At 40.8% G+C, this 16,150-nt stretch overlaps 1 protein-coding gene across 8 annotated transcripts in view; it reads left to right on the top strand.

Annotated features, from left to right (window-relative positions):
- Window positions 1–116: 116 nt before the first annotated feature.
- The window catches only part of zmp:0000000711 (tubby-related protein 3), a 35,560-nt gene continuing 19,526 nt past the window's right edge, over window positions 117–16,150 (top strand). The window contains exons 1-3 of one of the 8 annotated variants that reach the window (XM_010892606.4): window positions 131–208; window positions 1,013–1,196; window positions 14,028–14,069. In XM_010892606.4, coding sequence (XP_010890908.1) covers window positions 1,177–1,196; window positions 14,028–14,069 — 62 coding nt within the window. In that variant the 5' untranslated portion in view covers window positions 131–208; window positions 1,013–1,176. Of the gene's footprint in view, window positions 209–1,012; window positions 1,197–10,845; window positions 11,482–14,027; window positions 14,070–16,150 lie in introns of those variants that run through there. The other 7 variants (XM_020042778.2, XM_010892605.4, XM_010892608.4 and 4 more) reach the window with 7 other exon arrangements.

Below are 16,150 nucleotides of genomic sequence, written 5' to 3'. Positions count from 1 at the left end.
AGAGCAATCAACAAAACCCTGGCCAATCAAATAAGTCTCATATAACCCGCCATCCAATAGCACAGTCCGTTGTAGATATGTGCGGTAACTATGGCTGTGGGTATCCCCCGCCCAAAGCGTGTCAATTAAAGTTGTCTGCTGCACTGGGAGGCCACCAGCTGGGGGATCCATAGCAACCGTGGATAAACATGAGTTACTACAGCATAAGGTATGCAAAATACACAGTTCTTGACATAATAGTTATTTCCCATGGTTACGTAACTATTCATGCATTGTTAAAATTAGATGTCTGTAGTGTCAGACCCGGCGGTGGCAATGCGCGAGACTATTCGCTCACTTTTTCAGAAGGCACCGTTGCTTGACAAGACAATCTAATGCTGGTGTTACTGGCCGTATAGTTAGCATTGTTAGCTAACGCTTCTTTATTTGCTCACGTTACAGAACTGCGCGAAGAGAATTTGCGAGGCATGGTAGATAATCACTAATCGAATAACACCAAGCCAAAACTGTCTAACGTTATATTTCACAGCCTGAAGTGTAAGGACTAGCTAGTTAGCTAGTTATTTTGCAATATACTTTCATGAACTGAGCAGAGATACGACATTAGCAATTTGGCTGTGTTTATCTTAATGTAAGACTGAGCTGGTCATTTAATTATTGGAAAACCTATCTGATTTCTAGCTTGCTTGCTAACGTTAACATAGGTAGCTAAAGTTAGCTACAGTAAAACCGAACACACGAAAATCGTTATTGTTCGTGCACTTTTTTTAAATTTGGAACTGGAATGAGTTTGAAAACGAAAGAATGTTTCAGTTAACCCGTTATGTACGACGTTGTATCTAAAATATAAGCAAATGACTTAATTGCATGAAAATGCATGTTAACGAAGCTGTGTGTGTGTGTAACGGTTTTAAATTGCTCATCTGGCTGGTCTCGAGCCGTGAATATTTGAGTTGATTGCTACATTATTGCGTCACGAAAGCAATAATTTTACGCTTCATATCTCGGTTAGGTTGCCTTGTCTTAGGAGCACCATGGTCTTTGGAGACTGGTCCTCCGAAATGTGAGTAGCAGTTTGCTGATATAAAAACAACATTGGGTTCTAGAGTGGAATCTCTGGAACATACAGAACACTTTTTTGGGGGAAAAAGTTTCCCAAAACGAAGAACTGACAAGATGAACAACACCAAAAGCGGGTAGGGCTTGGCGATACTAACATAATATACCACAATATTCTTGTGTTGATTGTATGCCGGTGCAGTGTTTTATGTTTTTCAATCATAGTTTTGAGTAAGTACTCATACGTTTTGAGTATTGTTTGACTTTTGGTAAATGGTAACTTTTTGGAATGGTAACATATTAAATCCAACTAGTTCTACTTGGCTTTCTCCATTCTGATTTGTTTTATACATTGTGTTTATGTAAGGATTATCTCAATGTGGTCGCTAAAACTAGTGTTAAATGAAAATAAATTTTCATTTAACCATACCAGGACAAAAATTCCAGTAAAGTTGTTCAATTTGTTCAATTTAATTTAACCCTGCATAAATGCATTGTTATATTCTGTTTTGTAAAAATCCATACTAGTAGATATGTCGATCCATTCTGGTAATTGGATATTTGTTAATGGTCACCGCAGCATTTGACACTGTCAGTCACACCATCTCCCTGGACCAAATGGATATTCCAGGGCCTGTGAGACGTTGTGGTAAAGTGCAGGTCCAGTCTCACTGACCGTACCCAGTTTGTATCCATCAACCTGAGTAGGTCAGACATTTCTGTACGTGGATCCATACCGGTAATACAATGTGTGTGATATTGTTCTTTCATGCAGCATTTGACAAGGTCATCCTTGCTATTCCATGGAACTGCACAGAGGAATTCCTTGGTCAGACACAGTTGTGGTTTGACAGGATGTCTCCTCATGGCTCAGTCCTAGTGTCTCTAGTGTCTCTATTGTCTCTAGTGTCTCTTTTACTATTTTAAATCTTCCACTGGGAACCATATGGGGCTTTTACATTTATGTATGGTATCACAAATCGACATTATAAATACCACTAAAGTTCTGGTTGAATACCTGTAGTTACACTTTATAATGACAGAGGTCATCCTGGTTGGCCATCACATTATCATAATAGCATCTGCAGCTAAAGCCACAATATTATCAACAAAAAGTCCACCACAGAAGTTGGCGAACAGGGTCTGATATTTTGTTTTTCAGTGTGCACCCATTTGTGTATATTCCTGCTAATGATAATTTCTCCTTCATCAAAATAATCCACCTCATTACACAGGTGCACCTTGTACTGGTGACAATAAAAGGCCACTGTAAAATGTGCAGTTATGTCAAACAGCACAATGCCACAGATGTCTCGGAGTGTGTAATTGGCATGCTGACTGCGTGAATGTTCACCAATTTAATTTTCTCTACCACAATCTGCCTTCAATGTTTGTTTTAGAGAATTCGGCAGAATGTCCAACTGACCTCACAATGGCAGTTTAGCCTTCCCAGCCTGGGTCCTCCCCATCTAGTTTCTTCATCTGCAAGATAGTCTGTATAAAGCCACCCAAACAGATAGAAAGTACGACACATTGAGGGCAATGCATTTAAAATTATAGAAGTTGACACAGAATGTTGAAAACATATTTCAATATGGTTCTCTTATATGTTCATGAAAATAATAATAGCAGGCCTTAGCAATACTAAGTATAGGTGAGTTACACATTGTACATAACAAAACAAATGACCGGATGACATGGTCATAGCCCAGAGCAGGCAGGACTCCCTAAATATATCAGCGATCTCAGGCTCCTAAACTGAGTTAGATGGTGATGATACAGTTAATACCAGGTTATGGTGATTCAAGTCCTGTTTATACATGCTCTTTTATGTTTACCTCTCCTGTATACCTGGTTCATGAATGCACCCATTTTCCTGATAATCTCCACATTCTTATTGTGCCCACGCAGGTTTTCTGACCCTGACAGTATAAAAATGTAGCTACGATCATGGTTGTCTCACCCTCTTAAAAAATACATTCTCAATTCTTTCAGAAGAGGAATGATGTCACGTCTTCATCAATAACCAAGTGCCTGCTGGCACGGAGATCAGACGCCACAGTTATGTCAATTCCTTAAAAAATATAAAAATGGAAAATATATTTATATGTTCAGAGAGTGGAAACGGATTATCCAGTTCCCACTACCAATGCCAGCATAAAATAAAACATTTGATAATATCACATGTTGGCCAAGGACTGGGAAACAGAGAGCCCAATGAACATTTTATTTAGCACTGACATTTTATTGGGTGACGTTGACTGTTCATTCTGGACATTGCTGTATGCTGTTTTTGTAATGTGAATAGTCTAATTCGTTAGTGTTTTTCCTGCAGTCCTGTTACTTCATAATTGGCCTATACTAAAATTATTCTGACCCTATAATGCATTAAATGATATAACATTATTGTATTATATTATTGACCCTATAATAATTTATTTCCTTCTTTATATTCTATTCTACCAATTTTCAACATTTTCACTAGCTTTAAAGTGCAGATGTACAGCTGATGTGTAAAGGTGCAAAGATATTTGTGTGTTTACTTTATTTAAGCCTTCTTTAAGGGTGAGCAGCATTTAATATAGGCTTAATCAAGTTACATATTAATTGAATATAGGCCTAATCAAGTTACATGAATTTGCAGTAGTATATGTATGAAAAGTCATATTGTGAAGTTACACCTGATTACCTGATATCCCATGATACTGAATATGTTAGGGCTGGTGAGGAGGATCTGAAGAGGGAAAGGTGAAGGAGTCATACGTAATGAGTTAGTGGAGCCATAAGAACAGTACGGGTGGAAGGGTAGCCAGATCAAGCCTGCTAGTGTTGTTCTGCTTAGTCCTTCCTCTTCATGAATTTGACAATATAAAAAACTTAGTTAATGCATTTCTCTTCAAACATGCCTTTTAAAAAAATATATATTTGTGTTCAGTCATGAACTAAAATGTTAATTTAAACATGGTATACACTTATTACACTAGAACAATTACAGAGCTTTTGGTTCTGGCCTGCTTACTCCGCCATGGCAGTGATGATAACAATAATGGTGTGTTATTTATGAGAGGCTACGTAAATCCAGTAGAAAATATACAGAATATAGTGTCAGGCTGAATCTGTGTTCTTCATTTCACAACCCGGGGGTCATTGGCGGCTCTTGTTGGCTGTCAGTGCGGCCCTTGACAATGCCCCCCCCCATGGCATTAAGGATTCCATTATTTAGTCTTATTGACCAATGTGTCCCTGATTGGAAAATGTAAAGATCTCTAATCTAAATGGAAGAATAAATCATTAAAGGGGAACAACAACAAATCAGTGATTTTGTTATTTTTGGACTGTTTAGCCACACAGCTCTCTCACTTGGACCCATTTCATCGCACTCAAAGGCCTAAACTCAGATTCAGCCACAGTCACTCAAGGTGTCCCCAGGGCTCAGTACTTGGTCCCCTACTCTTCATCATCTACATCCTTCCCCTTGGTTTTTATCCTCCGCTACTTCAACCTAAATTTCTACTGCTATGCTGATGATACACATATCTAGCAACCAAGTATCTCACCAACCCACCTCTGAACCATATTGAATCCTGTGTGACTGCAATAAAACATGGATGAAGGACAACTTCCGCAAACTGAACAGTGACAAAACAGAACTTCTACTCATTGGAACCAAATCCACCCTCACCAAAACTGGCAATTTCAATCTCAGCATCGATGACACAGTTTTTTCTCCATCCACCACGCACGTAAACTTGGTGTAATTCTGGACTCTCCACTCTCCTTTGATAAGCACGTCAAACAGACTAAAATCTTCATTCTTCCATCTTTGCTTCCTATCTCCCAACACATTGACTAGAAGATCCTCCTATTGACATATGAAGCCCTAAACAACATCGCCCCTGCCTACCTCTCCGACCTTCTTCTTCCATATCAACCAACACACACACTCCGTTCCAGTACTGTAGGCCCCTTCATAATCTCCAAGTCCAAGCTCAAAGGCTTTGGTGACAGGGCATTCTCAAGGGTTGCTCCTCGTCTATGGAACTCTCTCCCCAAAACCATCCAGGACTCTGTGAGACTATCCCGAACTTCCAGCAATGTCTCAAGACTCATCTGTTCAAAATCGCCTCCCCATAGCCATGCCAAATCCCATACACTCAAATCTTTGTTTTTTTCTCATAGTATTTATTTTGTTACTGTTTTCTGTTCCATTAAACATACAGCGTCTTTGGGTCTCTGAAAAGCGCTGTATAAATATAATAATAATAATAATATTATAATAAACCGCCTTTGGAGATGTAAACTTGAAAACCTGTGACTGACATTTAGGAGATAAAATGTACATGGCATGTACCACAATCAGTTAGGATTCAACAACTTAGTGTTTTCACTGGCAGAACACGGGTTTTTCATGCAGATAATTGTGATTTCACAAAGTTCAATCAAAATGCTTTTGTGGGGGGAGAGCAGTATAACGCTCTGACCCTGATTTTGCTCTAGCTCAATCCTGCTCTCTCTGCGTGAGAGCTGCAATTACTTTGTGATTTATGAACTTAGACACATTGATTTTTGTTGTTGTTCTCACAACCTTTAAGTGTGTCACTGCATGTCAGTCGATTACATTTTTTTTAATTACTTCATCCCTTTGTAATAAGGTCCATGTAACAATGTCATAAGACTGTTGTCATAACAAGCTGTCATAAACACAGTCATGACCGCATGTGTCATAAAAATGACTACTGTCTTCATGCTATTTATGATGTTACTGTACTATCATGACTCAAATGGCCTTTTGATTAGCTTATAAGCTGCATAGGTGATCTGCATCAGTTCACCATGTTCCATTTTGGGGACTCTGCTCCTTATTGAACTAGTGGAAGGTTTCCTCATGCCGTGTGTTCATGGTCAAAATAATGACACTACATATGATTGTGGGTTAGAGTGTAGGGTGGGGGAATGTTATGTTACTAGCTGGAGGCAAGGGAGAATTCCAGTCTTTATTTGGTTGTGTGGTGTCTTTTTAAAGCCCAAACGTTTCATTACCATTGCACCAACGACAGACAACAACATTGGCTATGCGTTCCTTCCACAGTAAAAAAAATAAAAAAATTCTCAGTCAAAAATGATGGGCCAAACAGTTGACGTGCGACAATACTAATGGCTGGGTGAAAATCTTTCAAGTGGAAGCATGACAATCCCTGACTCCTTCAACATTCAAGCTTTTCAGTTGCATTTCAATGGAGGGCACTGCATTTAATGTAATGCTTTTTTGCTGTCTTGTGAAATCTACTGTCCCTGTTCCCACAGCACTCCCTTTGATCTCTGTTTGATGTCTGTGCGTTAGGACTGTGCTGAAAAGTGGAGCCCTGAGTGCATGTTGATGTGTTTGAGGAGGTTACAGTAAGCTCTGCAGAAAGCAAAAACTATAGGTCAGTTTTACCCCAAGACAAGATCAAAACCAGAGTTCAGTTCCCACCCTTTCCTTTTACTTGAATTCCACCAATGTGCTTTTGTAGGGAAGCCTTTCAAAATTAATAGGAGCCATGTGGCCATGAAAAAAATCTAAAACAAAATCAACTGCAGAGGATGAGTGCTGTGGATTAGCCAAGTGTGAGGGAAGGATATCTAGCCTGTTTGTTTCCAGTAGTCGTGCACATTGATGGCTCAACTGGAAGCTGTTGTTAGAGGGGAAACAAAGGCGGATTTAAAACGTGGCATCTAAACCTCTCACATAGGCCTATTTTTCAAAACATTTCCAGTAATCTATCCTGTCTTCTTCCATAAGGACACAGACTGTGAGTAAGCTAGTAAAGCTCGCTCCCTTGTGTTGTGGGTTTCAAGCTCGCATGGTGACTCACTTGGCTGAAAATGCATGCTTCATATGAAAATGTGTCTTTTTTTGAAGAGCTGAACAGAGAGGTGGAAAGTGACCCTCTCACCCCAGCATCAGAGGCTGATAACAAGCGGGTTGTGTAAGAACACGGATGGATCACAGGAAAATTAGTGTCTGTTAAGTTAGACTGCACACTGTCATAGTGAAACACCATCATGCACTCAGTCCCGGTTCAAACCAGTCTACATTATTCCTGTCTACATCTTGACCTAAAGTATCTGACTGTACAGCAGTTTCAACAGAGACTAGATGCCTTTTTTTTTTAATCACATGGGAAGGACATGGCTCCACACTGGGTTGGTCATTCCCCCTGTTGAGTTGGGAACGGATAGACCGAAAACAAATCTGGCATTTGTAAGGTTAGTTCTCATGAGTCTCGGTGGTTCCAAACTTCTTCCATTTCACAATGATGGATCCCCGTTGTGTTCCTTCTTTTAATAACCTTCCAGGGATCAATGCCTCAAAACACTTCTATCATTGGGGTTCTAAAGAGTTACTTGGACTTCATGGCTTGTTTTTCTTTTCTCAGACATGCACTGTTAAGTGTGGTACTGTTATATAATCTTGTGTGCCAGTAGGCATGTGCCTTTCTAAATCACGACCAGTCGATTAAATGCGCCGTGAGAGAGATGGAAAAACAGAAGGAGATGAAGAGAGACTGTGAGAGGGAAATGGGTGGAATAGGCTTTCTTGTACACTTACTGGCCACTTTATTAGGCACACCTGCTCATTCGCGCATTCAACCGAACAGTGAATCATGTGGCTGTAACTCAGTAAATACAGCACAGACATGGTCAAGAGATTTTAGTTCTTGTTCGACCAAACATTAGAATGAGGAAGACTCAGGATCTAAGCTACTTTTGATGCAGTATGATTGATGGTGCCGGATGTGGTGGTTCCAACATTACATTCTCTCGAGTTTATGGAGAATGTTATAATGAATAAACATCCGTTGAGCGGGAACACCATCCCTGTAAGAGCGACTCTCTGAGGAAAATGTCTTGGCTTGTTGGAACTGACAGAAAGGCCTCAGAAGCTCACAGTGTGTGGGGACTGTTGTTGCGGAGCCTCCTGCAGCCTTCCCCCACTCCCTGCTTTGTGGGAGGATACCTGCTGGCCTGTGGCATGTCCCTGGTTTAAAAAGCCCTCATGGTTTCAGTGGATTTGTTGAAATCCACTGACCTGTGCCTCTTAGTTCAGAGAAGCAGAATGCTTTAATTATTTTGCAGTTGACACGTAGAAGGTGCTTTTAATTTTACAACAGAATTTTGTCTTCTGTTTCCCACTACAACACTCCGAAGCAATGGGGGACTTGTTAATAAGGACTGTGGCAAAATTGCATTTGAAAGCCATGCATGTCGTCTTCTCAACACACTCAGTCATTACGTATTGATCTTCCCTGACATTTTCATTAGCTTCCCAATACCATTCTGATGCACATCAGTCACTACAAACCATTGACTCAAATCTGTCATTTAATATGGTTTACCTGATTTGACATTAACTGGGGCTTGCTTGTTAATCTTTGACTGTCTTTCCCTCTTTGGCACAGTCCTCTTTCTACACCATGTAAAGGAGCTACACATGGGCTTTTAAAAAAAAAATGTTATTTGCAGAAAATAGGGGAATACATTTCTTGTCTTCATGCTCAATACCATTCAGATCCGATGAGTAACTATCATGCCATCACTGACTTGAGTTGGGTGTGCTTATCCATGTCTACAACAGCAATGTGTGCTGACAGGAGTTGGGAACCACTCGTTTAGAGGGATTTCGTTGTTCTGAGCATTCTAGATGATACTGTGCTGAAAAACAAAGCCAAAGGATCAAGAATATTGTAACTGTCCATTTACTTTTGGTGTTTACATACACACCTCTTAGCACACAATAGGCAGAAGAAGGCAGTAATTCAGACTGGAGGAAAACAATCAATGAGGATGTTCTGTTTTTCACAGAATATCATTCACCATTAATGCATGATGATCTTCATGTTTTTCGCCACTTCACAGTACCTTTTTGATGCTTGTCAATCCACGCTTCCTTCAAATGTAGACCTATACTTTTGCAAATCAGCCTGTAATTGTTGACAGACAGTCTTAGCCCCAAATAATAAAAAACACAGGGCTTGTTGATTACTTTGCTTTATTTTTTCCATAGTGAGGTCAGGCTGTACAATCACAAAGGGGCAAAACAATTTTAGGGTTTGGTCATAAGTACGACCGTCCAACACAGATTAGTTACGATTCTGTAACTTTGTTTTAGTGAGACTTCTCTGGTCTGGATGAAACGATCTGGTTAATGATCTTTAATCAGCACCGTGACATTTCTGCTGAAAATCTGGTTGCATGTGCAAGACGTGGCCTTACATGAAATGTTTGTAAAATATCCAACCCCTTTGCTTAGTTGGTTTGAACATGGTGTTTGCGTCTCCAATATGAAAATGTATGTGCTCATTACTATTAATGTAAAGTCATTTTTGTTAGTCTTCTGAATGACTTAAAGGGTACATTTAAAATTTTTGAGGAAGTGCATCAACAGGTTTTCTTCCTAAACTTTTGAAGTAGCTTCTGTTTTGCCCACTTACACAACAAGTTAGACCAAAATTTAGAATGTGAAATCTCCCTCTAGCTTACTTCTCTGCTTATCAAATAGGAAGTCCAAACACTTCCCCTAAGACAATAATCATTTTAAAGCAAGACCAAGGACTTTTATTTTGGGGTTAAAACCCTGGTTTGTGTATATTTTTGGTGTCTTCACTGAGATTATGGCAGTAGCCTGTAGGTCAAATTCAAAAGGTTTAATCACATAATGATGCCCCCAAACATGTCCTCATATAAAGAATGAAATGGCTTAATGGAGCATGTTATTAGTGTTCAGAACAATTCATTGTGCTAAAAGTACATAGAAATGTTAGTGTTTTAAAAGGGAAGTTGGCCGCGCTTCCCTAGTCCATGGCACAGGGAAAGTCTGAGAAAGGCCACTGTGGAGGCATACTTTGTGCTGGAGCGGGTGGATGAACAGAGGGGGCCCCTGTGGCAGCCACAGTAACCTAAACATACCAGTGTTATCACTTCACATGTACATTGGTTGCTTTGCTACCGCTCACATTATGATGAAGAAATACAAGGAGGCTGGTCGATTTTGCTGAATGTTGAGGCAGTCGGTTGCTTGTAAGCCGTAAGGGATATGGTAGCGCCAGTCCTCAATGTTTTCATCATTTGTTTTGGCACTGTTTAATTACTCCCTGGTGAATTGTTCCCCAGATTGCCCTTCCAGGAGAACTCTTTCCCTGTGCTTGTAGCTGTATTAACACCCACAACAATGACATGAAGACCCTTTGGTCTCCTAGCAACAGGACCAAGGTCCGCCATGTCTTGCCAGTTTTAGAAAATATATATATATATATATATATATATATATATATATATATATATATATATATATATATATATTTTTTTTTTTTTTATGTATTTAGAAGAACATTCAGTAAGTTGGCAGTTACGTTTGGGTGCTCCCAGAAATAGGACCCACTGTCCGGGCGTTGCAGGTGCCATGTGTAGGATGTGTGTTTATGCTTCTTGTAATGTAATTGGGAGTAACTCCTCCACATACCTTATGTTGAAAGACCAAAACCTAGAATATTGTGAAAACATTGTGAAAAACATTTTTAGTTAATTATCTGGGACTTTCTGTTAAGTGCTAAATCGGTTCATTTCAGATACTGAGATTAGGGTAAAGCACATATAAAAACCATCTGCTGTTGAATTCAGTTTGCACCAAGCCACCGTCTGTCCAGGCAATGTCTCACTCTGAGTCAGAGGAAATGCTATCTGCTTGCTGAATTTCTGATCCAGTCATGTCCAGTCATGTCTAACGTGTAAGCAGTTGTACATGCTCGCCCGGCTGTTCTTCTGTAGTAGGTACAACAATAGCCTCTTATACACACATTGGATCTGTTTTGTGACAACAGGCAAGCAGTTGGAGCATGTGAATCTGAAAGGATGCTATTTTGAATCCCTAAGTCGGGTAGATGAAATCTGTCATTCTGTTCCTAAGGTAGGCAAATACACCTAACTTTCCCAAAACATTTAATAAAAACAGGAACCTGAAGATGTACACAGACTTAAATCAGAAGAGCAATCTTCATGGTTTCACACCATGTTTTTTATGTTGGCGTGAACTTGTGCCATATTCATGCTTCCCTAACTGGAAATCCTTCCGTGTTCTTTGTTTGGCGTTCAGGGGCCAGTCTGAAGCGGGGTGTCATAGCAACAAGTCGCACTAATAGACCTCACCCTCACCTGTGTGGAACCGTCACTCCCCGAATTGGGACTCCCACATGGCTGTCGTACAGCAGGGTGGTGGTGGGAGCTCTGCGTAGAGCTTCAGACTGACTCTGGACTTGGCTGGGAGCGCCATACATTATCTAAGCTGCTGTTGGACTTGGTCTTTCTATAGCGCACCTAGACTGGCATCATGGACACTGTAAAGAACGGTGGCGCCCAGCCTGTCTACAGCCGTTGGTCCTACAGGTATATAACAGGCCTACACATGGTCCCGTATATTCCTGGCTATTACACACACACAAACTTACGCACAGTTTGTGTGTGTGTGTGTGTGTGTGTGTGTGTGTGTGTTGAGATTGGAGGAAAGAGGAAGTGAGAGTGAATTGGACTGTGTCCTCTGAGTCATGCTTTTGTTGTGTTTGTTGCAGACCAACACTACAAACGCCCACTGCTCCTTCCTCTCACCCACACGCATTTTCTGTTCTCCATGGGCCGAATGGCTTACCTGTTGTTGTTGTTGTTAAGGATGACTTCTGTTGCATTGTTACTTCTGTTACGTTGTTGTCTTCGGTTACATGTTGTTACTTATTCATAGGTCAGGCTCTCGCTCTGTAACAAAGGTTTCTTACATTTCATGTTGTGTGGTTTGGGGCTGTTTGGGGTAGTTTAGGACTTGCTAAGAATTGTTGGCCAAGTAGTCTAACTGCCTGCACAAAATAATTCGTGTGAAGGAGCTTGTTTTCTGAATGACTTGTTTAGCCCATTTTAGTTCAGTATAGGCATAGTAAAACAATGCTGTTAAATCACTACATTGTGCATTATCTTTTATTCCACTGGTCCTTTCATCTTCCTTGACGGTACAGTCTGAAACTGATTAGTAGTCATTTTACTACTTGGTGGCAGGGCATCTTTTGCAAAATAATGAATCCCTGATTGTGTTAGTTGGACGTAGATCATCCGAGTGCCAAAACTGCTTTTTCGCCAGTGTCATCACACTTTTTCAAAGGCCTAATCCCTTTCTCTTGCTATTTGACCGGTTTTACTAGAACTGTAGCCATTCTCTGCATCCTCCAGTTTAGTCTTTCTTTTAAACCCAGAAATGTATTTATTGAAGGGGAAACCAATTTTAGACATTTCTAATATCTATGGCACTTTCTTAAAATCAGTCACTTGGTGTTAAAACTTCCAATTATCTTTTATTTTAATGTACTTAAAATTATTTAATACATTTTGAACACAGCTTTTCATGTCCATGTTGGCCTGTGAAAAATTAGCTCAATGCAGATTTGTCCCGTAGGCAAACCTAGTGGTCAGTCCCTGGCTTAAAGTGTAGGTGGGGTTAATAGGTGGGCTTACCCTACACCTGGGACTGTTTAAGTACACCCACTGAGTACCGGTCGGGCCTTTCAGTCTTTTCCATTAGATCCCACATTTTTGGTTTCAGGCCGGGATTGGGTTGAGGCCGGGGTTGGGTTGAGGCCGGGGTTGGGTTGAGGCCGGGGTTGGGTTGAGGCCGGGGTTGGGTTGCGGTCACTGTTGAGGGCTCTAATGCAATAGCATCACTCATTTAGCCCATTGTAACATTCAGTCAAACAGTAATTGAATGTCTCTCTGCATACTTTATATAGCAAACCACGGTCACTTAACTCGCTGTCTGTTGGAGCAGGATGTTGTCGTGTACCATGTTTTCTTTGGTGCTCCTTATAAAATGGCCCCTAGCTATACGTAAGCCTGGACAAGCTATTAAATGTAATTAAAGATTCCTTTAATTACGGTTTAATGATATGCTTCCACGTGGCCTGTTGTCTCTTATGGTTCTAATGTTTTGATGGTTTCCATAGTGCCGGCAAAGCTAAGTGAGGTTGTCAGGTGAGTGAGCGTGCTCACATACATGTTGACCCACCTAACTTCCTGGTGGGAAGAGCCGTATGGGAAGAAGAGCAGAATGCCAATGAGAAAAGCTTGCTATGATCATAAACTGCTGTTGTGAGGAGACTGGGCTATAGATATAATACACACACATGTAGCCCGCCTACATACAGTTGGTGAAAAGAGAATAGAGTATATTGTTTTTTATCAGAATCTAGTATCTTTTGTGCCAATGTAATAGTCTGTTACTGGCCTGTGTTTTTGTTGTTGTTGTTGTTGCTGCTTGCCAGTAAATCTTTACAGCATGGTGTTAGTTTCAGTCACTGAGAGCAATTGGCTGCAAAAGTGCATTGTTCACGGCTCAAGGTGTCCATGGTTACCTGGTTGGTGTCAAACTGTGCAGATGGTCAGTCTTAAGTCCTTCATTGTCACCTTAGCTGTGACAGTGTTATAAAACATTGATTACCACGTAGAGGCCTGTGAGGGGAACAGACAGCAGGTGTCCTTCACATTTGATAGAGATGGAGGACAATCATTAGGCTATATTCTCAGATTATTAAATTATATATTTAGATATATGAAATTATAAAATAATAGTTTTTGCGCCCTGCCTGGTCAATGTTTGTTGTCTCTCTGACATTGATTCGTATATTGCAGGCCACTACAGTGTGTTTTGTGACTTAGCTGAACATTTTAATCCTTGACATGTTATTGGTTATTCACATTTCACAATAAGCTAGATGGATAATGTGTTTGGCTTCTCAAATGGACAAGTACAGTATGAACTGTACAAAAGCATCGCGTTAAGACTTGATTTTCTTTTCATTACTGATCTCCAGCTTTCTTGTTGGTCCTGTGTTTCCTGTTCCCAAATAATGATCTGTGTGTCCTGTTTTACATATTTCAATGCAATGGCCCTGAAGACCCTCCAGCTCCACTAGTTTCTCCTCTACCTCAACAGCAAGGTAAAGAGCACCTAGCACCCATGTATTACAACAGCGTTCCTTGAATGTTTCTGTGTAACTTTCTGTTAGGAGAAATTTAGGCTATTGGAAGAAATTATGTGGTTAAATAATGTTTGGCCTGTAGGTTATTCCCATAATAAATAATCAACCAAATCATAGAGATTAGCATTTGTCACAAAGTATTTTAGGCCGTGAAGTACATATTCACAGCCTAAAACCCTAAAGTGCAAGCAACAACAACATATTGCACAGTGGCTAGGAAAACTCACTGGTTGCAATGTAGTGTAACTTAGTTGTAATCTGAAGGATTTAGGTATATTCTATGTAGCTACTAAAATGGTATTGGGAAGTTCCTGAAAATGTAAGGACGACCACTGAGTGTAGAATAGACCCATTGCTTTCCATTGTGATGTTGTTAATATGTCCTATGACGTTTGTGAGCATCAGAGAGGGAAACAAATGACAACTGTGTTCCTGAGAGTCAAACCGGTTTCCATCTACTTTTCATTTCATAATGAAGTTATCAGTTCTCCTGAATACTCTTCACGCTACAGTCGGTTAGTGGATCGATTGACTTGAGAAATGCTCTGCTTTGGTGACTGCCACGTTGAAACCCTGTCAAGTTGTACAGCACAGTCTGGATTAGGGACTACTAGAAAAAGCTTCCAGTTTTTACTGTCAGAGAGACCAAGTTCAGCCAAGTTGCCCGCCTTTTCCCAGTGGAGAGTATCCCCGCTGCTTCTCCCAGGTCCCTAGCTGGACAGTTCATCCTGCACACATTCCCCCTGCTCTGACCCTCTGTCCTCCCAGTTTCCCCAGTGCGTGTCCCCTATGTGTAATTATCGCCTGCCATTATCCTTCTCTCGTCACTACGGTCCCCAACACTTGCTCAGGTGCGTCGTGATGTCCTCCCTGTGGACAGGTCTACCCACCTACACTCACCGGCCACTTCATTATGTACACGTTGCTTGTGCCGGCTTGGACCCCCTTTTGTCTTCAGAACTGCCTTCATCCTTTATGGCATAAATGAAACAAATTGTTGGAAACATTCCTCCGATTTTGGTCCATATTGACATTACAGCATCAGCAGTTGCTGCAGATTTGCCTGCTGCACATCCATGGTGTGAATCTCCCCCTCCACCACATCCCAGAGGTGCTCTATTGGATTGAGATCCGGTGACTGTGGAGGCCATTTGAGTACAGTCGACTCATTGTCATGTTCAAGAAACCAGCTTGATGATGTGAGCTTTGTGACCCGGCGTATTATCTTGCTGAAAGTAGCCATTACAATATGGGTAGACTTTGGTCGTAAAGGGATGGACATGGTCAGCAGCAATACTCAGTAAGGCTGTGGCGTTTAAACGATGCTCAGTTGGTGCTAAGGGGCCCAAAGTGTGCCATGAAAATATCCCCTACCACATTACACCACCACCAGCCTGAAGCGTTGATACAAGGCAGGATGGATCCATGCTTTCGTGTTGTTTACAGGAAATTCTGGCCCTACCGCCTGAATGTCGCAGCAGAAATCCTAGAGATGGTTGTGTGGGAAAATCCCAGTAGATCAGGACTTAGTGAAATACTCAAACCAGCCCATCTGTCACCAAAACCATACCATGTTCAAAGTCACTTAAATCACCTTTCTTCCCCATTCTGATGCTTGGTTTGACCATGTCTAAATGCATTGAGTTGTTGCCACATGATTGGCAGACCTGAATGGCTCTTTAAATTTCAGTACATTTATGATGAGTAGTTAGCCGAGTAATATGATTTATGCCTATTGTTAATGGAAATGTGTATATCTTTTACACAGTAAATATGCCTCGGACACCATTATGAACTCTCCACGTTACTGGACCATAAATAACAATTTTGAATTAGTTCTTCTAAACATGTTCATGTGACAATTTCTGTAATAATGGGTATGATACATCCTAGGATTCTTGACCTCATGAGCATGCGGACTGACTCCGATTAAGGAGTAATTCACAGAGATTTTATTCGACACATGACCCCAGTTCTCACTTCATTCCACCCCCATACCTCCATCAACCCCCCGTAAACACACACACACACACACACAC

Source organism: Esox lucius, chromosome 23, assembly GCF_011004845.1.
Source record: "Esox lucius isolate fEsoLuc1 chromosome 23, fEsoLuc1.pri, whole genome shotgun sequence".
In the NCBI taxonomy this organism is placed as follows: domain Eukaryota; kingdom Metazoa; phylum Chordata; class Actinopteri; order Esociformes; family Esocidae; genus Esox; species Esox lucius.
Note: the sequence above shows the minus strand (reverse complement) of the source record. Positions and strands in the feature narration are given on the sequence as shown.